We start from the raw sequence: 25,825 nt of genomic DNA, 5'->3' as shown, positions 1-25,825 counted from the left end.
TCAATATCTAATGCCAGGAAAATTGTGGGGTAAGCTGTACCCCCGCCACATCAGATCCTCCTAACCCTGCCAGCTTCCTCTAAATCATACAAAAAAGTCATCTCATGTGAGTTTTCTATGTTATTTCCTTCTAAAATAAAAAGAGCTGATGAGCTCTGTGAAGGTACAGAGTATTATGAGTGTTAGTTAATTCCTTCTTAATATTCAACCTCTCTTCCTACTAACAAGCCTTTCTCTTGCCAGATCCCTGGGTTTGTTTTCCATTTTAAAAATGACATTTAGTTTCCTTACTTGAGAAACGACATTTCCCTCCACAGGTAGTCCTCCATCAAACCAACTGAGGCAGAAGGCAAGGGTGAGGGGTGGGGGCTGGTCAAGCTCAGTCAGTATAGTTTCCTGGTGACAAGGGCTTTGGAATCAGCTTTAAGGCCCAGCTTCATGACTTAACTGCTTTATTACACTAAATATAAACTCTCTAAACCTCAGTTTTCACATTAACAAAATGGAAATAATATAGAGAAGACCTTATAAGCTTTTATGAGGATTAAATGAGATAAGACATGTGCTGCACCTAGCATAGTGCTTGGCAATAAATCTAAGCTACTTACACTGTTATTTATACTAATCGATGCACTGGGCACTTCTATATGCCTCTTCACATTGTCTCATCCAATTCTGACTCCAGCACTATTGCAGTAACCAACTCTGCTCCACTGTAATTGGATGATGCACACCCTGCCCGCATGGTGTACCTCTTGCTTCCTGTGCTAGAACTTCTCTGATGCTGTAGTATGTATTCAGAATGTTATGATCACTCATATGTGTGCAACTCAGAAATACAGGGGAGTTAATGCTTATGGGGACGCCCTTGATCAACGGAGGATGGAAGCCTACATCCCTGGGCATACTGTTCTGAGACACACGTCATAGCCTTCTTAAAAGGTCCCAGCAGGATCAAGCACCACTTGCTACAGTGATGGCCAAGTCAATAACACCTGACTAAATCATATCTGTTCCCCACCCCTCCTGTTACCTGTGATTACTTCTCAAATAAACTACTTGCATATAAGCCTTTATCTTAGATGGGCTTTGGGGAGAATCTGGGACAGAAATCAGCAATTATTGAGTTGTTAGCACTGGAAGAAGCATCAGAGCAGGGATCAATATGATTTTTCTATAAAGCTCCAGAGAAAAAATATTTTAGCCTTTGCAGGCCATAAGATCTCTTTTGCAAATTCTTGATTCTGCTGCTTAGTGTGAAAGTTGCCCTAAATGATACTTAAATGAATGAATGTGGCTGTGTTCCAATAAAACTTTATTTACAAAACAAAACAAAGAAACAAACAAACAAAACAAACCCACGGGCTGGATTTGGCCTATAGTCTGTGGTTTGCCAATCCCTGTATTAGAGCCATAAAGAGGAGTGAAAATGATCACGTCCTCCATGAAGCTCACAGTCTGTGTGGGAAGGAGAAGTGCCTACTGATGAGGCTGTAAGGCGTCTGGGACAAGTCACGAAGGGCCCTAGACACCATGCTAAGGCATTTTGACTTTATTCTTTGCTAATGGAGAAAATTAAATCTTGCAGGGGCTGCAGGTGGGAGTAGGTTATTTCACTGGCAAGAAGCGAATTGCTTCTTTTTAACATTTATGTGAAACCTGGTTCTGCCAGAGACTGCCCCATCTGTACTCCTCCAACTCTCTGACTGATACTTCCATTATCAAACTCCCCTCCCCTCACATCGTATCAACAGGGCAAAGGTCCCTAATCTGATAGCCCTGAAGCCAGATGTGTTTCAGAATTCAGAATATTTTTAGATTTCAGAAAGATGATACCGTGCAAATTCCATATATTTTGTAATACGCTGATTAAGGTCTGGGGTGGCATCAAACGCATTAATATTTATACTGAGAGTATAACTAATTTTAAGTCAGTTCAGGGTAGGTTTGGGCCCTAAATGAGTTAAGAAAACTCTTTTGGATTTTAGAGCTTGTTGAATTTCAGAATTGCAGATGAAAGACTGTGGACCATATTATTTGTTTTGTTGTGTTTCACCACTAGACTGTGACATCCTCAAAGACAGCCTGAGTCCTCAGTTCCCACACACAGGAGGCATTCAATGAATGTTCTCAAGAGAATGAACAGACAAGAATGGCTGGAGAACAATGTTCAAGGAGGGATTCAGTGGAAGAAGAGGCTGGTGAGGGACTCTGGCAAAGGATGTAGGGAGACCTATCAGGATTCTAGACTTACTCTTGAAGGTGATGAAAAGCCCCATTAAGTTTGTTAGGTAAGTAGTGTGACTCAGCTGTGTATGAGGACTGCAAGTCTTAGACCAGTGTGAGGAAGGTGCTAGGGTAAGCAATTAGGAGGTTCCTGTAATAGTGAGGCAAGAAGTGTCTGTGTATAAGGCAGTGAATGCAAAGCAAGTGATAAACAGGAGAGACTAACCTGGCAACTAATGATGTTAGGGGAGAGGGAGAAGTCAGAGCTGAACCTGACCCCGTGGCATCAGTCTGAGATGGTAGCATACAGTAAAAAGATTCACAGACTCCAGAGTTCAGATGCTTCTGTTTAAATCCCAGAGCTGTCACTGCAATCTTGAGCAAGTTACTTAATCACTCTGTGTCTTAGCTTCCCCTTTAGTACCCTAAGGTTGTGAAAATCAAATACGTATTTTTTAATACACCAAGAACAAGGTTTAGCTCTTTACTATTATTACTCCTTGTAACCAACCATTGTTGCAGAAGGTTGAATTCCCCAAATGGTTCACCAAGTGACTGTCTCCTCAGGAGTAGGATGACCCAAATCTCAGACCTTCCCAAGAAGTGACAAAGGCATGTCGGAAATTTAATAATAAGAGTACGTAATAAATACAATAAATGTATGAAAGAGAGGATCACTTCAGGGGACAAAATTATCATCAGACTCAATGGGACAGGACTTTCTCTGTGGGGTCTTGTAAATATCTATTCCAGTCACGAGGGTTTTTTCTTTCAATCTGTTGCTACTTTGCCATAGTGGTTTTCATTCAGCGTTCTTGCAGCATTGTAGAATGCCAGGAAAACTTTAAGTGCCGGGTCATTCATTTGTAGGGAGAAGGCTATAAGGAGGGCTGCCTGGAAATCCTGTAATTTAGAAATCTTCAAATCTTTGCATCCAAACAGAAAATGGAAATGGTGTCAGGTTTGTGCCAAAAGGAAAGTTGTACTTGCTATGTGCTTCCCTTCCCAGCCCTCCTGGGCAAAGGAGTACAACCAACGAAGCAGGCTTCGGAGCTGTCATCTACAGAACTTTTAGTAGACGCTGCAGCTTACCCTACCAGGCTGTCACCTCCCAGGAATATTGCCCAAACACTGCAACACAAATGCTCCTTTTTGCAAGTGAGGGCTCTGCAGCAAAGTTGGCACCTCGCCTTTCATCTGTCCTGAACTTTGCTGCCAGATTTCAGTGTCCTTGCTAACTTTTTAGCAAACCTTCCTTCAAAAATGTCCACTCTGTTTAACGATGGCTAATAGCTCCCTCCTTCCTCTTGAATCAAGTTCAATCTCTTTATCTTGACATTGGAGGATCTCAATGATTAAGCAATGAATTTTGGTCCCCAAAGACCTTCTAATCTCACACAGTCTATCTGTTTATTGTCTCCCCGGGCTGCCATCTTTACTCTTACTCTAAGCTCTCACTTCAGTTTTCACTCTTGCTACCTCCTTCACCTAGAATAATCTATTCTCTTTTGTCCATTTATCCAAACCCTACTACAGCCTTCAAGATATAAATGAACCTTTTCAAGAAGCTCTGGTGCTCTCATTATTCCAGTCCTTACTCATTCCTTTCTGACTAGCCATGCTTAATTTGTCCCCAGTTCATGTCTGCCTTGGGTTTGCTAACTTTTGCATACATATTATTATTATATATATATTATTTTTATTTATACCAAAACTAGACTGAAAGTGTCTCGAAAGTCAGGACCATTGTTTCTACTCAGTGTCTCCCTCAGTGCTGGTATGCTCTGGGCACATGATATGGAATGCTGATTGGTTGGTTTCCCAAACACCACCTTCCACATGAAAAAGAAGGAAACTTGCTCGGCTAGTACTGTATTTCACGTTTTACTTAAAAGTGGAATATAATAGTATTCCCATTAAAATAAGAAATAACCGTAAATACTACCATTTAATATTCTACTAGAGATGATAGATAATAAACTAAAACATGAAAAAGAAACAAAACTATACTTATTCATTATTTCCCAAAAGCATGAAAGAACAAGTTATTAGAACGATCAAGAGAGTTTAGCAATGTCCAGATTCAAACTTAAGGTATAAGAATCAATAGGATTCCTAAACACAAGCAATCAATGATTAGAGAGGTATAATAGGGGAGAAAAAAGCCAAAAAAGGCAATAAAACTATAAAGTATCTATGGGGGAAAAAGTCTCATAAGAATTTGCAACCTCAATGAAGAAAAACTACATTGCTTTGCTGAAGAACATAAAATACCTAAATAAATAAGGAATATTCCATGTTTCTGACTTTTCTAACATTAAACTACTAATTCAAAGCAACACCATTCAAAATCCCAATATAAGTTTTTATTGAATACAACAAACTTATTCTATGATTCATCTAGAATTATGAATCTGCCTGAATGGCCATGAACATTTTGAACCAGAAGATTAATGAACGATGACTTACTATCAAAACATAAAATAAAATTATCCTATTAAATGATGTGAGTTTCATGCAGGAATAGATAAAAAGATCAACAGAACAGACCTGTATACAAATTTTATATTTGATAAAGTAGTATGTCAAACAATCAGGGAAAGGACAAACTATTTGATAAATGGATGTGGGACAACTAACTAGCCATTTTGAGAAAAATAGGTAGATTTTGATTTCCTATCTGTCCTGGATGTCCTTGGCTTGCTTCTCCAGATACCTTCTCCATTCTTTGGCACCCTGGTCTTTGCCTGAGAGGAGAATCTATATCAATATTAGATGGCTCCGTCATCCTCATACTTGGGGCCAGGCCAAAGGGGAGAAGTGGCAAGAAATTAGAGGAAAGGGATGGGGTAGGAGTCCCAATGGGGTCACCTCAGGCTAGTTGCTTCCCTTAACCAAAAGTCTCAGCTTCAGGGAGGTGAGGGTCTTCTCTGCTTTGTCCCCTCTTTCCCCACCTCTTGCCCCATCAGTTCTGGGTGGTAAAGCCTCCTCTCACTGTTGTTTTCATTGCATCGTTGTAAATAGACCCCTTATTAAACTGACCCTTTGGTACCTCGTTTTAACTGTGTCATCTATTTTCTATTGGGACTTATTCGTACCATATCATTCACAAAATTAAATTCCAGGAAGAAGAAAGACCTAAACTTATTTTTAAATTTGTAAAAATATTAAAAACATGGGAATATATTTATAACCTTGGATATAGGAAGATTAATAAGGGAAAGGAGAAATTCATTTGATTAAAATCAAAATTTCAAATTTCTGGATAATTAGACACTCCTAAACATAGTTAAAAGAAAGGTAAAAAGAAATATTTGAAATTTATAATAAGATGTTATTATTTGGAATATATAAATATCAATTTTAAATACATTAAATATATATAAAAATTTATATTTCTATATTTACATATACTTATATGTATAATATATTTTTTTATAAAATATATTTTATATAATTTTATATTTAAATACTTTAAAATTAATTTTTCAAAGATATATTACTGAGAAGACAGATAAGAATATAAATAGGCCATTCACAGCAGAGGAGACAGAAATAGAATAAATATATGAAAAAATTCTTAATATTTCTAATAATCAGAAAAATGCAAATTAACATAAGATTTTTAACTATCAGATTGGTGGAACTTTAAAGATTGATAATATCAAGAACTGAGTGAGTAAGGCTCTTTTTCATAGAATGTTCAAGTTGGCAAACTTTTTGGAGGAAAATCTGACAGTGTCTATTAAAATGATAAATGTGCGTCCCTTATGATCCCATTTCTTGGTATCAACCAGGGGTAAAAATTTGCATATTTGCTCAAAGAGGCATTTACAAGGGATGTTCATCATAGTATTATTTGTGATAGTAAAAAACTGGAAACGATTTAAATGTCCATCAGTTGTAGAACGAGTAACACATTCCCATTCCAGATTATACGCAATCATTTAAAAAAATAAGTAGATTTATGTGTCCTGACCGGAAAATCTCTCTAACATATTTTATTTAGTGAAAACTCATTCAAGTTCGGGACGTCACCCATGTAGACCATGATACCATTCGTGTAAATTTAAATTTTCACAATAATGAAAATGTGTTCTTTTATGTTTACTTATAGGAAGATAAATGCACAAATAAGTCTAAAGAATGTACACTAAATTGATATCTTTTGCTAACTTTGAGTAGGACACTGGGATTTATTGGGGGTAATATCAGGGATTTTTCATTTTTCTTAAATTCTGTACTTTTCTGTATTTCAGTACTTTCTGTAACTCTGCAACGTGAATGTACTTATGTCTTACCTATAGAAATTATTTCTTTAGTGAGTAGTTGTAGTCTATATTTAATTCCTCAGAAAAACCAAAGGAAGGAAGAACATGGGGCTTTAGAATTACATGGATGTATGACTTCAAGAAACTGGCCTAATTCTCTGGTTCCTGACTCTTCTGTAAAATGGGGTAGTTTGTTGTGAAGATTAAATCAGATACTAGATGTGCAGCTGAGTTCCTGGTACATAGACAATATCGGCTGACCTTTTCTCTCTCCTCCAACTGGCCCATGAGAACCTCAAGGGCCAAGAACGAACATACCTGAGTTGTCTGTGTATCCTGGATGCCTGAGCAGATAGCTCAGTTACATTTGTTGAAAAAATAAGTGTATACTCAAGCCACATTGGTTAACTTTTAATAAATAAACATATGTTCACATGTTCATTATTATGCCTTTATGGCTTCCACCAGGCAGATCAAATGCCTCTGGATTGTGGGAACAAAAAAATCAAAGAAAATCAAAGACCTAGGCCAGAAGGATAAGGGTTTTTAGAGCAGGAAGACTCATCACAGAGATCTGATGTTTTCCGACTTTCTTCTTCAAAGCTCCAGGCTCTATGGAGTGATAGGGTCACCATGGGCAGGGGTGTGGGTACTAGAAAGCCAAGCTGAGAACTGGTCTCCAGGCTGAGAAATTGAACATACTAATGGACAATGGCCAGGCCATATATGACAGTGATAATAGAACTCTTATCCCCAACCTCTGCAGCAACTGGTTTGGAAGGTCAAACCATAAGCTCTGAAGCTATCAGCCCACAAAGTTTAGGACTTGGTCAATGACTGATTTGACCAACTAATGACTAATTTTTGCCCCCGCTGCCTCCTCTATTTCCAACTCGGGACCAACCGAAAAAAAAAAGAGCCAAAGACACTCTCCAAACCAATTGCTTAAAATGTTTCACTTCTAGTTGACCCGCTTCCATCTTCCTTATGCCAATAATCTCCAATCGGAATGTTCCTGCAGTCTTCTCTTTTTTTACTATAAAGCTTTCCCACTCCTCTGCCTGCCTTTGAGTCTCTGAAACGATAATGATGGCAGCTGACTTCCTTGCCATATAGCAAGCTCTGAATAAATAGCCTCTGTTCTCATTTCAGTGGTCTTTCCTGCCCACTTATTACATCTCCCTGAATACCTTTCTATGACATATAATTTCAGAGACACAGATTTGAGATAATGCTACGTTTCAGAGGAAAACTATTAGGTTGTTAACACCTGTTATCATCTGCTGTAACTCACCAAAAGGAGGATCAGGAGGCCCCACAGGAAGTGGCATAAGAGGGCAATTTTGATGGGGGAAGGAAGAAGATTGAATCATAAAGCAGAGCCGGAGGCTAACAGAGGTTACAATTGGATCTCAGGTCAGCCTAATGTGGTTTAAGGGTACCAGATATTAAATTTCAGATGGAGGAGGTCACAGATTATATTTACCGGGTTTGTAAATCTTTCTAAAGTAGCTCTAGTATCTTTACCTCTAGGAAGACAGACAGTGGCCAGGACAATCACCGAATGATGCAAATAGAGATTCTGGTGAATGATTCTGTTATAGCACTTCACCAGTGATGTCCCATAGTCCTATTTTAGAGTCGAGATAACTGAGGACAGAGAAATGATGCAACTTGCCTGATGATTCAACAAAGCCACTTTTCTTACTGCAACCACAACGTGAAGTCTTTGATGGACCACAGGGAAGGGGAGTGAAGTGTTACAAGAATGCCATGCTCACTTACTTTAGAATGACACAGCCCGATCCTGCTGGTGGCGCTATCCAGAACACTTGGATCCGCGTCCTCCTCCGTGGGGTGCTTTCAGTGACCGCAACGGGGCAGTTACTCATAAATTGTGTTTCTTCTTCATCTATGATCTACGGAAAACCAGCAGAAAATAAACACATTAAAATGAGCTTCGCTTTGGGAAGGCTCTTAAGTTTCCGCGTTGACACTTCCTTAATTTTATTTTTAAACCTGTCATTTTGTGTTAGCAGCTCTAGATCCCCAGACACCAGAATAGTGCTTGGCATACAGTTCCAGTCAATGCTTGTTGAATTAACATGAGGGCAAGGATTTGACACATGTTCTCCTACGCTCTCTGGGACCAGGATCTTGTGTCAGCACTTTGAGGAACAGGCCACTAGGTGATGATCTTGCTCATTTCACTCAGATAAGCTGTGTCCCACTTTAGGGAAGGAAGAGAAGGATGGGAAGAGAAAATCCAAAGCAAACACTCTCTATATAGCTAGATTTTGTAATTCGACTACAATTTTAGAACTTGAAATTAAAACGTTAGAAAAAAAAAAAAGCACCCTTTTGGAAGAAGTATACCAAAGTACATAAGTCCCCTAGCTTCATAGCACTGCTTACTTGTGCAATCTCTACTTTCTTAATTTGTGCATTAAATTAGGCTCTCCCAAGTTACCCATAAAGGTTTCCTATGACATTGCAAAAGAGCTGGCAGCCATTCCCCAAAACTGCTTTCAGCATTTTTCTTGCTTGCTTCTGGGTCTGCTGCCAGTACTTGCCTATCTATCTAGTAGAACTATAGACTATTAGACCTAGAACGATCTTTTGGGGGAAATCATCTAAATTCTACTGGTCTTAAGTGCCAACTCGTTGATTGGTAGTAGCTATATAGTGTTAATGACATTAAGAGATACCACTTATTGAGTGTTTAGTACATCCCAGACACCAAAGTAAGTGCTTTTTTTCTGAATTACTCATTTGATCTTCAAATATAATCTGATGAGATCATTGTACCCATAATTGTATTTATTTTACTTTTAAAAATTCCTCTTCCTTTTAGCACAGCAGGTAAAAAAAATTAAATCACTTAAACTCCTTAGTTCATCATATATTTTCATCACAGGACAAAGTAAAGGCAATCTATTTCCTTCTGTTTATCTCTATTTTCTTTACCCTACTCCCATTTCCCTCCTTTATTTATCACCTACTCCTAAATATTTAATGTGTGTGTGTGTGTGTGTGAGAGAGAAGTTATATAGAATTGTTTTGTGAGTGTTTTAATGTTTCTTTCACTTAACCTTATGCTTTTGGAATTTGTCAATGTTATTTCATGTGAATGTAATTCATTGATTCTTACTGTTGTCTAGTATTCCACTGCATGTTTAGACCGCGTTTTACATACCCACTCTCTCAGCGAGGAGCACTTGGCTCTCTGCCTCCATAAACATTGCTGCAATGAAGATTCTCATGCTGCTCTACTTGCGGACCCATGTGAGAGTTTCTCAGCAATATAAATCATGTAGTGGGGTTGCTGGGTTGTTGGGTTGTGGATATAACCATATTAATTTCACTAAATACTTCCAGATTGTTTTATAGAATGGCGATACCTACTTTTATTCTATTAGCTATACACAAATGTTCCCATTTCCCCATATCTTCACCAGTACTGTGATTGCTAAACTTTCTAATAGTTTTCAATCTGATAGCTGGAAAGTAGTATCTTGTTTTAATTGAATACTAATGAATTGAAGCATCTCTTAACGAATTTATCAGGTTTCTCCTTCTGTGAATTGCCTACTCAGAATCTTTGCCAGTGGATTTTCCTGTCCTTTTCTTGCTGATTTGTAGGACTTTCTAGATAAAAATTTCTCAACATTAACAAATATCTTTCTGTCACTCACAGGTTCATTTTAGCTTTAGAATCTTTCATTTAACAGAAATAACTTCCAGCTGGTCAAATTCATCAATATCTCTCCTCTGGCTTGCAATTTTGTGGTCTTGTCTTAAAAATTGAGATCACGAAGATATTCTCAATATTTATTCCCATTAGCTTTATAATTTTACCTTTCACATTTAGGCCTTCAATCTATTTGAAATTTATTTTTTCATATTATAGAGTAGGGATCCAACAGAATTTTCTCCATACTGTGAGCTACTTCTAAAAATTAATAAGCTTTATTTTTTTAGAGCAATTTTAGTTTTACAACAAATTTGAGCAGAGTTATGAGTTTCCACATTCTCCCTGTGCCCACACGTGCACAACCTCCTTTGCTATCAACATCCTGCACCAGAGTGGTATATTCATTACAATTAATGAACCTATATTGACATATCATTATCACCCAACCTCCATACTTTGCACTAGGGCTCACTCTTGGTGGTGTATATTCTATGGGTTTTGATAAATGTATAATGACATGTACCTACCATTGTACATTATAGTGTTGTACTGAAGGGTTTCACTGCCTTAGAAATCCTTTGTACTCTACCTATTCATCCCTCCCTCCCCCAACTCCTGGCAACTGTTAATCTTTTAATATAATCACTTATTAGTTCCAGGAGTTTTGGTCAATTTTTTTTCAGATTTTTCTATGTAGACAATCATGCCATCTGTGAACAAAAACCCTTTTATTTCTTCCTTCCCAATCTGTACACTCTTTATTTCCTTTTCTTATATTGGATTAGCTAGGACTTCCAGCATGATGTTGAAAAGTAGTGGTGAGAAGAGACATCTTTGCCTGGTTCATGATCTTAACAGGAAAGCTTCAAATTTCTTATCAGTAGGTATGATACTAGCTATAGGTTATCTTTGTAGATGTTCTTTATCAGGTTGAGAACATTCCTCTTTATTCCTAGTTTGCTGAGAGTTTTTATCATGAATGGGTATTAGATTTTTGTCAAATGTTTTTTCTGCATCAATTCATATAATCATGTGATTTTTATTCTTCAGCCTGTTAATGTGATGGATTACATTTATTGACTTTTGAATGTTGATCCAGCCTTGCATACCTGGGATAAATCCCAGGTTGTGGTGTATAATTCTTCCTATATATTACTGGATTCAATTTGTTAATATTTTGTTGAGAATTTTTATATCTATGTTCATGAGAGATATTGCAGTTTTCTTGCAATGTCTTTGTCTGGTTTTAGTGTTAGGGTGATGATGGCTTCATAAAATGAGGTAGAAAGTAGAAGATTGGTATAATTTCTTCCTTAAATGTTTGATACAATTCTCTACTTAACCAATCTGGGCCTGGTGCTTTCTGTTTTGGAAGGTTATTAATTATCGATTCAGTTTCTTTGTTACACATATGCCTATTCAGATCGTCTATATCTTTTTGTGTGAGTTTTGGCAGATTGTGTCTTTCAAGAAATTGTACTGTTTCGTCTAGGTTATCAAACATGTGGATATATGGTTGTTCGTAATACTTCTTATTTTTTTAATGTTCTTAGAATTACTTCTTTCATTTCTGATATTAGTAATTTGTGTTTTCTCTCTCTTTTTTTAGTCTGATTAGAGGCTTATTGATGTTATAGATCTTTTTAAGAGTCAGTTTTTTATTTTGTTGATTTTCTCTATTGATTTCTTGTTTTCAATTTCATTGATTTCTGCTCTATTTTTAAATTTCTTTTCTTCTGCTTACTTTGAATGTAATTTGATTTTCTTTTTCTAGTTTCCTAAGGTGGAAGCTTAGATTATCGATTTTAGATCTTTCCTCTATTGTAATATATACATTCAATTATATACATTTTCCTCCAAGCACTGCTTTTGCTGCATCCCATAAATTTTAATAAGTTCTATTTTCATTTTCATTTAGTTCAATATGTTTTAAAATTTAATTTGAAATCTCTTCATTGAACCATGTTTTAGTTAGAAGTGTGTTGCTTAATCTCCAAGTATTTGAGGATTTTCCAGCTTTCTTTCTGTTTTGATTTCTAGTTTAATTCCATGGCGGTTTGATAGCAGTCATTCTATGATTTTATTATTTTAAACTTGTTAATATGTGTTTTATGGCCCAGAATGTGGTGTATCTTGGTGAATGTCCCATGTAAGCTTGAGAAGAGTATGTATTCTGCTGTTGTTGGATGAAATAGTCTACAGATGTTAATTATTTCCAGTTTATTGATAGTGTGGTTGAGTTCAACTGTGTCCTTACTGATTTTCTGATGGCTGAACCTGTCCATTTCTGATAGAGGGGTGTTGAAGTCTGCAACTATTATAATGGTTTTAACTATTTCTCCTTGCAGGTCTTTCAATTTTCACCACACACATTTTGACACTATGTTGTTAGGCACAAACATACTAAGAATGGTTATATTTTCTTTGGTATTAACCCTCTTAGGTGATGCTCCTCTTTATTCCTGATAAATTTTCTTGTTCTAGAGGCTGCTGTGTCTGACATTAATATTGCTATTCCTGTTTTCTTTTGATTAGTGTTAGCAATATATTTCTCCATCATTTTACTTTGAATCTATGTGTCTTTATATTTAAAGTGAGTTTCTCGTGTTGTTTAAAAACAACACGGAGTTGGGCTTTGTTTTTTCATTCACTTTGAAAATCTGTCTTTTAATTGGTATATTTAGATTATTGACATTTAAGATGATTACTGATATAGTTAGATTAATATTTGCCATATTTGCTACTATTTTCTATTTGTTGCCCTTGTTCTTTTTTTCAATTTTTGTCTTCTATGTTTTCTGACTTTTGTGATTTTAATTAAGCATTTTGTATGATTTTATTTTCTCTCCTTTCTTAGCATATTGGTTACACTTTTTTTTTTAGTGGTTGCCTTAGAATTTGCCCTAGAGTATGCATTTACAACTAACTCAAGTTTACTTTCAAATAACACTATACTGCTTCACAAATAGTGCAAAAACCTTATAAGAACAAAATATGCCTAATTCCTCCCTCCTGTCCCTTGTATCATTGTTGTTATTTATTTCACTTACACATAAGCATATATAAGTATCTGTATATTGCTATAAGTATGTAAAATTGAATACACTGTTATTATTATTTTGAGCAAACTGTTATATGTTAAGATCAATTAAGAATAAAACCAAAAAGTCTTCATTTTACCTTCATTTATTCTTTTTCTGATGCTCTTCCTTTCTTAACGAAGACCCGAATTTCTAACCTATATTATTTTTCTTCTCTCTAAAGAAACTTTAAAACATTTCTTGCTGGCAACAAATTCCCTCAATTTTTGTTTCAGAATGTCTATTTCTCTTTCGCTTTTGAAGAATAATTTCGCAGGGTACAGAATTCTAAGTTGGTCTTTCTTCTCTTTCAACACTAAATATTTCATTCGACTTTTTTTGTTTGCATGTTTCTGAAGGAAAGATAGATATAATTCTCGTTTTTATTCCTCTGTAGGTTAAGTTCCCTGCTGCAATGCGCCCCCCCTTTCGCTCCCCACTTCTTTCAGGAATTTTTTGTATCTTTGTCTTTCTATAATTTAAAAATGTCATGCCTGGATGTGTTGGGTTTTTGGTTTTGCTTTGTTTTTTGTTTTTGGCATTTATCCATCTTGGTGTTCTCTGAGCTTCCTGGATCCATGGTTTGGTTAATTTGGGGAAATTCTCAGGTGTTATTGTTTCAAATATATCTTTTGTTCCTTTCTTTCTTCTTTTGGTATTCACATTACGTTACACCTTTGGTATTTGTCCCACATCCTTGGATATTCCGTTCTGTTTTGTTTCAGTCTTTGTTCTCTTTGCTTTTCAGTTTTAAAGGTTTCTGTTGATATATCCTTGAGCTCAGAGATTCTTGAGCTGTGTCCAGTCTACTAATAATCCCATCAAAGGCATTCTTCATTTGTTACAAGGTCTTTTTCTTTTTTCTTTTTTTTTTCTTTTATCCCTAGCACCTCTTTTTGGTTTTATTTAGGATTTTTATCTCTCTTCTTACAATTTCCATCTGTTCTCGCATGCTGTCTACTTTATCCATTACAGCTCTTAGCATATTAATATTGTTGTTTTAAATTCCTGGTCTGATAACTCCAACATCTTTGCCATGTCTGTTTCTGATGCTTTCTCTGTCTTTTCAAATGGTGATTTTTGCCTTTTAATTTTTTTTGTTGAGGCGGACATGTTGTACAAGGTAAAAAAAAAAAATGAGGTAAATAGGCCTTTAGTAATGTAGTGGTAAGGTGTGTGTGTGTGTGTGTGTGTGTTAGGGGAAGCATTCTATAGTCCTAAGATTAGGTCTCAGTCTTTTGATGACTTGTGCCTGTGCACTAGAACTTCACCAGTGCTTCTTAATCTTTCCCCGCTCCTTAGATAGGACGGGATGGCTGGAGGGGTCTGGAGTTGTGTATTTCCCTTCCCCCAGGTAGGTTAGGCTCGGATAAAACCCCAGCAGGTTAGGATCTGTTAAAATAGTGTCTCTTGAGGCAGGATTTGTTAAGAACATAATGCTCCAGTGTATTTTATTTTTTATTTTTTGTTATTTTTTTAAATTTTTAATTAAGTTTATTGGGGGTAACATTGGTTAATACAATTATATAATTTTCAGATGTACATTATCATTTGACATTTGTATATTCTATTGTGCGTTTACCACCCAAAGTCCAGTTTCCTTCAGCTACCATAAATTCGATCCCCTTTACCCACTTCCCCCTCCCCCTAAACCCTATATTTAACCCCCTTTACCCCGTCTACCTCTCCTCTCCTCCCCCACCCACTAATAACCACTAGTCTATAGTCCATGTCCATGAGTCTCTGTTTGTTTGTCCCGCTTGTTTGTTGCTTTTACGTTTATAAGTGATATCATGGGATTTTTCTGTCTGGCTTATTTTGATTAGCATGATTATCTCAAGGTCCATCCATGTTGTCGCAAATGGCAGTATTTCATCTCTTCTTATGGCTGAGTAATATTCCATTGTATATATGTGCCACAGCTTCTTTAGCCAATCATCTATCATAAGACACTTCAGTTGCTTCCACGTCCTGGTCACTGTGAATAATGCTGCTATGAACATCGGTGTGCAAATATCTTTCGCTCCAGTGTATTTTAAATGGCTCCTTTCCTCCTACCCCTGCCAGAAGCGCAAGGGGATTTTTCTCTGATATTTACTGTGAGGACCAGGTAGAGTTCCCAGAGATAAAACTCACAAAAGTTTTGCCACCTCCCTCGCCCCCTCCTTCCCCCGCCAATGACTGGGTGCCCTTGGAGTTTTTAACTCTCAGAGTTGTCCACGCCAAGCCTCTAGCAATCTATCAATTACAATTTCCTACCCTGGCAAGTGAAGGTTTCTGCACTGGTAAGTTTTGATTTTCTGTATTCTCCTGTCTGTCTTTCCAATTTGGGGTGCAGTGATTTGCCCTGTGACCTTATTTCTCTGATGAATCTAAGAAAAGTTGTTGATTTTTTCAGTCTGTTCAGTTTTTACCTCTTGTTAGGATAGAGTGTCAGCTTCCAAGCTCCTTACATGCTGGATGGGACACTGGAAGCCTGCACTGTCAGCTACTTTTAATGCTACTTAATCCATCTTTCCCCCACTTTTTTGTGATGCTACCTCTCTCATATAGAGAGTGATGATGTAATTTATTGTCAAACAAGGATGAAAGGGCTATAATTAATGATTGTTCTGGGACAACAAGCAAAACTGAGACTTTCCCAGGCAAATGGGACTTATGTTCCACCTAGTCATATACCAGATTCCTAAACAGTGAGGTTGTTTCTGGGTTTTCTATCCTGCACCCTGACCCCCATAGCATTGTAATATATTTTAATATCTGGAAGGGCAAATCCTTCTTTCTTGCTCTTCTTTATCAACATTGTGTTATCTATTTGTGGATCTTTATTTTTTCATATATAGTATAAGTACTCTAAAAGAACCCTTACTTTTCTGTCATTTTATCTTCCTGATGTGACAAAATCCCAACCCTAGATGAACTCATATCTTAAGCCCCACGATAGGGCCAATTGTCTCTTGTATTAATTGACTCCTAGCTTCAGGTCTGCCCTACTATACTGCTATGTGTATCTGGCGAACTGTTAACTTTCCTCTTTGGACAGTGATGATTTCAAATCTTCCCCAATCTCCCCAAACCTCCAACCTTTATCTCTTCTCTTTCATTCTTATTGTATTACTTTGCCTCTTACTTTATAGAAAAAGAAGTTATCAGATGTACAGTCCCTCATTTTGCCATCTGCATCCACCCTGTCCTCCCTCATTCCTGCTATAACAGAGGATTCTTACTTTTTTCGCATCTCTGCTTTAGTCTCACCCCTTCTTCCTAACTGTAACAATTACTCTTTTTCTCTTCTCCAGATTCAACTTTTGTCCCAATGGAATCATTCCCATTAGCCTTTTAGGTACATTTGAGTCTCTCCGTTTACAAATTAAGAGACCCTCAATTAACCCTCTTCCCCCTCCAGTGATGGTGTTATCTCTCTTCTCTCCATCACAATGAAATTACTTGAAGAAGCTGGCAATACTTACTGTCTTCAACTTCCACTCAGTCTCAACTCAATCCCAGGTGTATGAGGATATATTGCACTACCAAAACAGCTCTAGCTAAGGCCGTCAGTGGCTTCTGCAATGCTTAACCCAGTAGATACTACATACTCCTGCTTTTGAAGCACTCTCCTCCCTTGGTTTCTGTGCCATAGCCTCCCTCCATTTTGACTTTCCTGTCCAGTCTGTCTACTTTCTTTGGCTGCTCATTCTCCTCTACTGGCCTTTAAATGTGAAATTGCTCAAGTCTCAGTTCTAAATCTTCTCTCATTCTTACTTTATTCTCTGTTTGTAGGTGATCTCATTCAACTCATGCTTTAATTACTACCTCTGTGAGATAATTCACAAATTTATATTTCTAGTCTTGGCTGTTTCTCTGAGCTCTGGACATATATCTCCAAACTTCTACATTCTTCTTGCATTTCTTCTTGGATCAAAAACACCTCAAATCCACCTTTTCAACAACTAACTTATCTCTCCTCTAACCAGGTCCTACTCCAATTGTACAAGTCAGAAACGTTAGATGTCATCCTTGGTTCTTTTCTCTCTCTCACCCTTTGTATCCAAATGCCATCCATTTTACCTTCCAAATATTTTTTTTAATTCCTACTACCATCTCTACTACTATCTTAGACTAAGCGACATCGTTTTAAATAGAAAGCAATATAAAATTATCCTAACTAGCCTTGGCACATCCTCACTTGCTTTTCTCCATTTTGTTCTCTATACTGCAAGCCAGAGTGATCTTTTAAGAACACAAATATAATTACAATATGTCCCTTCTTAGAACAATTCAACAGTTTTATTGCTTCCAATATCAAAACTAAATCCTTAACAGAGTCCAGTCCTTGCCTTCCTACCTCTCTAGTCTCATATTGTTCCATCTCCCTCCTTACTTTCTGCACTTGATTATGCTAGTCTTGTGTTTTCTTCTGCCAAAGCTTAGTTAATTTCTATTTCCTTTTTCCCTCCATTCTCCCCCACTCCCTCCTTTCTTTCTTCCCTTCCTTCATTTCTTTCCTCCATCTCAGCCTACTCATTCTTCTCACCAAAAAGCTTTCCCTGTCTTTTTTCACCATGGCAATTCCCTTTCTTATATGTTCTCATATACCAACCTCTCTCCTTTCAGACGGTTTATCTCTCTTTTAATTTTACATGCATTTGTTCGATTCTTTAATTAATATCGACTTATCTAATAATCTGTAAGCTACATGAGGGCAGGTACTATGTCTCTTGTTTTCTTTTTTTCCTCCTTGTTTCCTCAGCACTCAGCATGGTACTGGTATATAATAGGTGCACACTGAAGAACTAGGTGTACTTGCCTCCTCCCTTTGGTTGTCAGATTCCTGCCTCTATGTCTTGCCTGCAATATCTGCCTTAGCTCCCTTAACTAGACAACTCCCTGACTTCGAACTTTGTTTCCCTAGATGGTTATTAATATCCTTGATAATAATAATAGCTAGCATTATTGAGCAGTATCTATTGGCCAAGGACTTTACATATATTATTTCCATTCCCCTGAAACTCTGCCAAGTATTATTAAGTGTATCCTTAAAAAAACTACTCAGATGCAGATGGGTTAAAGAACCTGTCCAAATCCCACAGTGGCAGAGCCAGCAGTTGACCTCAGCCCTACCTGGCTCTAATGCCTATGTTCTTTCCCCTATACCACTCCCTCCTAATAGTGTCATCTCTCTTATGTTAGGGAAGAAATTTCTTTGTAGCCAAGCTTCATTCCATGGAAACACATACACTGGACCAGCCCGTGACGATTAAACACCCCACTCCAACACACACAGGTACTTGGTAAATATAAATAGTACCTTTGCTGCATATTTTCTTGAAGAGTACTTTGATTCCCTCTGCAGTTTTGTTGATGTGAGGGTAGATTTCCAAATAAAACTATTTTCATGAACTTGTACAGTTAGCCTCCAATGAGGGCCCACTTTACTGGTGGTCACAGAGAACTTTCACAGGTACTTTTTATCCTAAATTTTTAAAGTCTTCGGGAAGGGAGGTTTCTGAGTGAGTACATTGGGAACATCAAAGAGAACCAACATTTAATTAATGCCTACTATGTGCAGGGTACTAAACATGGTCACATCCTTGAATTCTTAATGGGACTAATTATTCCCATTTTTTAGATAAGAAAATGAAACTCAAAGTGATCTGGTCTGGATTCTGACCAAGGGTTATCTGAAGCCAAAGCCTGTGCTCCATCCAGTTGCCTCTGGCAAAGATCCTGGTGGGTGACTAATATCCTTGGCCCAGAACTGAAACAAAGAAGGTTTCCCAAACAACAGAAGACACCTCAGGTAAATATGGGTGTTTACCCACAATCTCAGTTGCCAGATGGTAATTAAGCATTGAACAGAAGGGATTGTTGCCTCTTATTCAAAGAATGCTTCCAAAGTTGTTTGCTTTTCAGAAAATATCAGCTTCTTCTGACAAGCTTTGGACGGCTCAGAATCTGCTCTTGTACTTTCCCCCAACCCCCAAACATCTCCACACATGTCATGGCCTAGAGTAGGCCCACCATGTTAGCCACAAACTAAATGAAGCCCCCTTAAAAAGCCTTCACCCATTATTTCAATCTGTGGTTTCTTTTCTGAGTACCTGAGATCAGAAAATTAAAACATATCACAATGGGGTAGTTGTATCTGGTAGTAGGATTATGGGTGATTTTTATTTCTTTACTATGCTTTTTGTGTTTCCTAAATTTTCTACAGTGATGATGTATTACTTTACATGAAGCAATTTCTAATTTTTTAAAATGACCTTGTTGTAACAGTCCAGGGGTAACATTTCTATTTTTAAAAAATATAAGCTGAAATAAACCTTCTCGGGTTAAGCTTAAGTTTAAAGTCACTTGGGAGAGATTTGCTGGTAAAGCAGGCTGCTTCACTTCCCGCAAGACAAAGAGATTAAGGGACCTGTAACTCGTCCCATCCAACCAGTTCAGATAGTCAGAAAAGCCAGACCCAAATTTAGACAGGTGGACAAAGTTCGATTTCCAGAATGCTTGGCAACCTACAGTTAAGGTAATTGGGCATCTGGTTATAAATAGGCCTTTTCAAATATTAGAAACTTTTAAGCTACCTTATCACCATGACTTTAAAGGCTTCCAAAACTTTTCATTCATCACAGTCTTAGTCCTGAATCACATGCCATGCCTATTTTGAAAGCTGCATCATAACCTACCTTTATCCTGGTGTTTACTTTTCCCTCATCCTATTTATGGCCTCACATTCTTTAGACTTGAATACACAATACTTCTTTCCTAAATCTAATCTTGGCTCCCCTCCTCAATTCTGGTCTGGATTCTCTCTCCTGATATGTTGTCTCTTCCTTTCTGATCCAACAGACATAGTCTCAAGAGGTAAACCTAGACAGCATTAAAGTTCCAGATGAAGTTGCAAGTGTTCTAACAAGTGGGTAGACCGTGGCAGTGGGACATCTAGGAGAATACTATCCACAAGTTCATGGAGGTGGCGTCTTGGACATTTGTCTTCAAGAAGCAGAGCCCCAGACAAAGAAATCAGGGCCAGTGGTCAGGGTCAGGGCTCCAGTTCCCACATGAGAACTGAGGATAAGTCAGATAACTGGGACAGGAACTTGGAACAGCATCCACAACAGGAAAGTGGTCCCATGAACACGAGCTTGCAGCAGAATTAGGAGGAGTGGGTAGGTTTGGAAACTTGGGCCTTGGGATAAGAAGGAAGTTCTGCTAGGGGAATGTGAGATGTGAGTAAGAGAGCAACTCTGGAGCCCAGGAGTCAGTGGAAGGCACCACAACCAAGGATGCCTGTGAGGGAGACCAAAGTTTTGCCACCCCAAAATACGCCTTTTGGGATATTGATTTTAAGCTGGTTATTATGGGGAAAAAAGACTCAGGAAAAACCTTTGACCTTCCCCCTTTCTACACGGAATTTAGAGAGAGGACCTGCTCCAGGAAAGGAGCTATCATCATAGATAACTATAGTTTAATATAAACTAGTGTGTGATAGAGAGCAACCTAGCAAACCTAATTTGTTCAAAGTCCTCTCTGTGTTCCATTGTTAAAAATGGCCCAGCAAACATTTACCATTTGATTTCCCATGTCCATGTGAATTGCCTTCCTGACCCCTGAAGTCTCAAACCACAAATCTCCCTTTCTCCTTAGCTCCAGATGGCATGTAAACCTCAATTGCCCAGTGCCTCCTTGGGCCTCATATTCTTATGGCATCCTCAAATGTACATCTGTAATAAACTTTGGATTTTCTCTTGTTACTCTGTCTCATGTTAATTTCATTATTAGCCTGGCCAGAAGAACTTAGAAAGGTGGAAGGAAAATTATTTTTCATGCCCCCACATCTATCAAGGACAATGATGTGATAATCTTTAACTGGGGATAGTGACTGTTTAAGTCCTTTTTGGTCTGGGTAGTGGATGGGCTGAGTCTGAAGGAGAGGGCATTGGTACATCTAAATACAGATGGTTGAATCAGAGAGTGTAAGAGATGATGATAGTTAGGAACCAGTGTGAAAAATGAAGAAACATATGTCCTACGGCATCATCTCGCATGTATTTCTTCTCTAGAGGTTTGTGAGAAGTAGTGGTAGAGTAGAAAGTGTATAAATGTTTGAGTCAGGGAGGTTTGGATTACATCTTGGCTCTGCCACTTTCCAGTTGGATGACTTTGACCAAGTCACTTGACCTGAGTTTGTTTTCCCATCTGCAAAATGAAGATAATAATATCTGTCTTGCTCAGTCAACAAAAGAAATATATGAGATCATATTTACAAAGCACTCAGACCATAATGGACCCTTGGTATATTGTAGGTATAGGGAAGTAGTCCCCCAACACTGTATTAATACAGGAGAAAGACACCCTGGAGAGGAGAAGCAGGAATACTTTTTCACTGGAGAAAAATCAGAAAAAATAGAGAAGCAAAAATTGTGAAACAAACATTACTCATGATTCCACTTCCCCCAAGATATTATTAACATTTTATGTATATCTTTTCATATGATACATATACAAATATATGTAACTCTAAAATATTAGATTATCCTATACTGTCTTATAACCTACTTTTTCACTCAACAACACATCATGAACATCTTTCTTTGCTACTCAACATCGTTATATAACTTAATGAAGTTTTCTACGGCTGAATAAAATAGCCATAGTATGGACAGTCAGTCCACATTTTATGTAACAAACCTCAAAGTGTTGAATATTTTGTTGTTTACAATTTGGGAGCTATTATGATCATCCCTTATGGCTAAATTTCACATCTTTAATTTTTCTGGGAGTGAAATTAAGGCAGGTTATTATTGCTGGATCTGTCCGGAAAGGGATTTTGCACCATTTCAGTAAAAACTGAGGTGGAATCCAAAGAAAATAATTCCAGACATTAAACCACTTCTCCTAGTTTCCTATGTGTATTTTCTCAACCTGAAAGTCATGGAAGGAAAGACATCTGCTTTGTCTTTTATGAAAAAGCTTTCAATACAGATTTTTTAAAACTAAATAAAGATTTTTCCTTTATTTCTCTAATGAGTAAGTTCATGATAGAAAAGTTTACAAAGACAGAAAAATAAACAGGAAAAACATCCTCTACTGTTTCAATAATTTTGGTTTGTGTGTTTCCTTCTAGCCTTTTCTCTATTTATGCTTTGAAATTTGTAAACAGTTGTGTGCATATCGTGTGTATAATGTTATGTCTTATTTTTTCCATTTGTGCTAGGAACCTTCACATTTTCCTAGAATTTTCTAAATCCATCAGAAACATCATTTGAATGTCTGTATTGGCTGCATTATCCAGTGTAGCTGTTAACAGTGGTCCCCCTTCTAAGCTGTAAAAATTTAGGCCCAAATCTTATCCTCTTTCCTACAAAGTCCTACAAAAGCTCTCACTTCCCAAAACCATAATCCCTCACCAAAATTACTAGCATCACTTTCGTTACTAGCATCTCTTCCATCAGATTTTTGTTTTCATTTTGTTTATCTTTGACCCTTTCTGCTTTATTTCCTCTTTCCCAGGGGTATGCCCTCCACCTCCCAGACCTGACAACACCTGAGAACCTGCAGAGGTGGTTATGAGTATCGTAAATGGCCCCTCTGGGACCTCGCCTTGTGCACATGGCCTCCAATTCACATAGATGGAGTCTCAAGAGCTAATGAATTGCGTTCTCCAAAAGTGGATTAATTCTGAGTTAAATGGGTTGTTTCACTTATTGAGAACAAACACAGCAGGCTGGGCTTGGGAACAGGGCAAGACCAGGAATGTGGGTGCACTGAGAAGGCTAGTAAGTGATCTCCTTTCAGAATGATATCAAAATATTTGACCAACATCCATTTGGAGGAGAGGCTGAGAGCTGCGTGGGAGAAAGAGGCAGGAAAGACTGATGGCTCAGAACAGGCTCATTCTTTATTGCCTTGAGCAGTTGAACTCCCAGTCCTGAGCTTGCACACCTCACTCAACTAAGGAGCCTGGAAGGCAGGCTAGAGACCATCTCTTGTCACTTAAGTACTCCTATAGGGGTTTTGCTCCCTACTAGGAGGAAATAGTGAATGGCCTGGGAAAGCCCAACTGCCTATTTACTAGTGGTGGGACTGGCAAATTCCTTAGCCTTTCTGGAAGGAGTCTTCTTATTTGTAAAATGGGAGATAATAATAGTATCTACCTCAGTAGGCTGGAAGGTTTAAATGAGTTAATATATGAAAAGCAGTTAGAGAAGTTCCTGGCACAAAGCTATTACTGTGTATATTATAATCACTGTGTATCCTTATTATAATAAATATTATTATCATCATTCTCGTGTCATGCTCACTCGCAATAATTCTAGTAAAGACCATTTTCCCCAACTCATTACATTTTCAGCGATATTTTAATGCTCCTTACAAACTGGTGTCCTGGCAACAGCCCAGCTGGCTTGTACCTAAATCCAGCTTGGCTTGGGAGCCTCAAGTACAATGACAGACTCTAATGGAACTGCTGTGTGTGTGTGTGTGTGTGTGTGTGTGTGTGTGCGCACGCGCACACATGTAAGGGTCACTGTCTGATCACTGTATCCACAGTGTAGCCCTTGCTTAAAAATAGAGCCTCATCTTCCATGTGATGATTGGGGGATCCTAAAAGGTAGCAATGGACTTTGGGGGAACTGGTCATTTACTAGGGGTAGGTAATTCTCAGTAAGAAAAGAGATATCTCCTTTAGAAGAATCAGGAAGAGAAAGAAGAATTCTCTTGAGATCCTGAGAGGCAGCATGGGGTAGTGGAGAGAGTAAGATGTATGGGCTTTGGAGCCAAGCAGACCTCGGTCAGATTTCTGTCTTAGTCGTTGAATGAGGTTGAATAAAGTAACTAATCTCTCTGTGCTTCAGTGTCCTTATCTGTAAAATGCTCTGTCATGCTGATGGAAGAAGATGCTCTGTGTACAGTGCCTAGCAGAGTGGTTGGAACAGTGGGGTGCCCCATAACTGTGACTTCCTTTGAGTTCTTAAAGTGACAGTCAGAGAATAGACCCTGATAGCACCTTTTGTGCTCACAGCCTACTAGATGATTGAAGCACACATGTATATATAACTGGGAATTTCAGGGGATCCTAGAATGCACAGTCATAGCAATAATATCGAGCATTTATTGAGTTTATATTCTGTGTTCTTGCTAACACTTCATACCCATTATTTCATATAATCATCTCAATAATTCTGTGATGTAGGAATTAGCCTCATTTTACAGATCAGAAACTGGGACTAGGAAGTGGGGACCCTGAGTTCAAGTCCTCCATGCCCCCAAAGCTGGTGCTCATATTCACTGGACCTAATTCATTGTCTCCTCATTTTGCACTTGGAGAGATGATGTCAGTTTTGACTCAATGTTAGAAAATCACTCTGATAAACAGGTTTAAACAAATAGAACCATATAACTGGGGAATGCTATATTAGGTAGTCTAATGCCTAGGAAATAAATCAGCAGTTTAAGTTTTATATTGCGATACAGTTGAAGTGTTTAATAATTATTGCTAGAGAATGGTATAATGCAGTACTAAAAATGAGTAATTGAAAAGTCTATCAAGGCAGATGAGGCATCTTCTCACTGAATTGTTCGTGAATACTTTACATAATTATTTCATTTAGATTTATGATCAGCTCAGCAAAATGTTTCTCCATTCTACTGTGCCCGAAGTTGTTCAGGAAGCCTTTTTACATTGTGCTAACACTTTCTGGGATGGACAAATGAACATCTCTTGTACACTAATGGGGCTGTCAATGGTTAGACCTCATTTAGCAAAGGACCAAATTAGGAGCAAAAACTCAGTTTGCTGAGGACCCACTGTGTCCCAGTCACTGTGCTGGGGTTTATAGGTATTAGCCATGTTGGCTCATTTAAAGTCTATAATAGTCCTGAGAGGTGACTATATTTTCCATCTCATAGAAGAAACCGAGGCTCAGAGAAATGGTGTCATGTAATCAGATTGGCTAGGGTCATAATAAACTCATACCAGGCAGTCTGGGACCAAACCAGTGGCCTTTCTACTTTATCACCAGGCTCCAGAAAGACCCTGTGTGCCCAGAGAAGGCTTAGATTTTTGTAAAGAGAATTCTAGCAAGGTCAGATGCAGAAGAAAACTAAGCCCAGCCAGATTTTATTTGCAGCTCTGGCTCCTCTAACATCTGAGTTGATCCTCCACCCCCACCCCTTCTTCCTCATTCCTTCTTTCTTACAATGTCAGCACCTCCAGGCAGAGAGGGATCCAGACCACTCGTTTCCACAAGGGACACAGTTTCCCATGGATTCAGCCTCTCCACCCCGCTCAGATCATTTGAGCCTGTGAGCTTTATCAAAGGCACGAGCTTATCGGCTTGCCTCTCCTGAGAGCCCTCAGAGTGGGAGTTCTTGGCAAGTTCAGTTCACTGGCAAGTGTGGACAGATGGCTGCCTGGATGAAATGGTAACCTTTGTTTCTGGTCTCACCCATATGTCAAAGTGGTCCAAAATGAGGAAAAGTGGGAAGGGAGCGGGGAGGAGAAAGACAGGGCTATTTTATGGGCCTGAAAAATAATGTAATCCTTTTTTTTT

The 25,825-nt window shown here is 38.1% G+C and overlaps 1 protein-coding gene across 1 annotated transcript in view; it reads right to left on the bottom strand.

Annotated features, from left to right (window-relative positions):
• The window catches only part of SPON1 (spondin 1), a 231,992-nt gene that overhangs the window by 162,503 nt on the left and 43,664 nt on the right, over window positions 1–25,825 (bottom strand). Inside the window, exon 3 of the mRNA XM_039863655.1 lies at window positions 8,283–8,416. Within this exon, the coding sequence (XP_039719589.1) occupies window positions 8,283–8,416 (134 nt within the window). The remainder of the gene's footprint in view (window positions 1–8,282; window positions 8,417–25,825) is intronic.

Source organism: Pteropus medius, unplaced genomic scaffold (assembly GCF_902729225.1).
Source record: "Pteropus medius unplaced genomic scaffold, Ma_sr-lr_union100, whole genome shotgun sequence".
Classification (NCBI taxonomy): Eukaryota; Metazoa; Chordata; class Mammalia; order Chiroptera; family Pteropodidae; genus Pteropus; species Pteropus medius.
The sequence above is the reverse complement of the archived record's forward strand: the minus strand, read 5'-3'. Positions and strand labels throughout refer to the sequence as shown.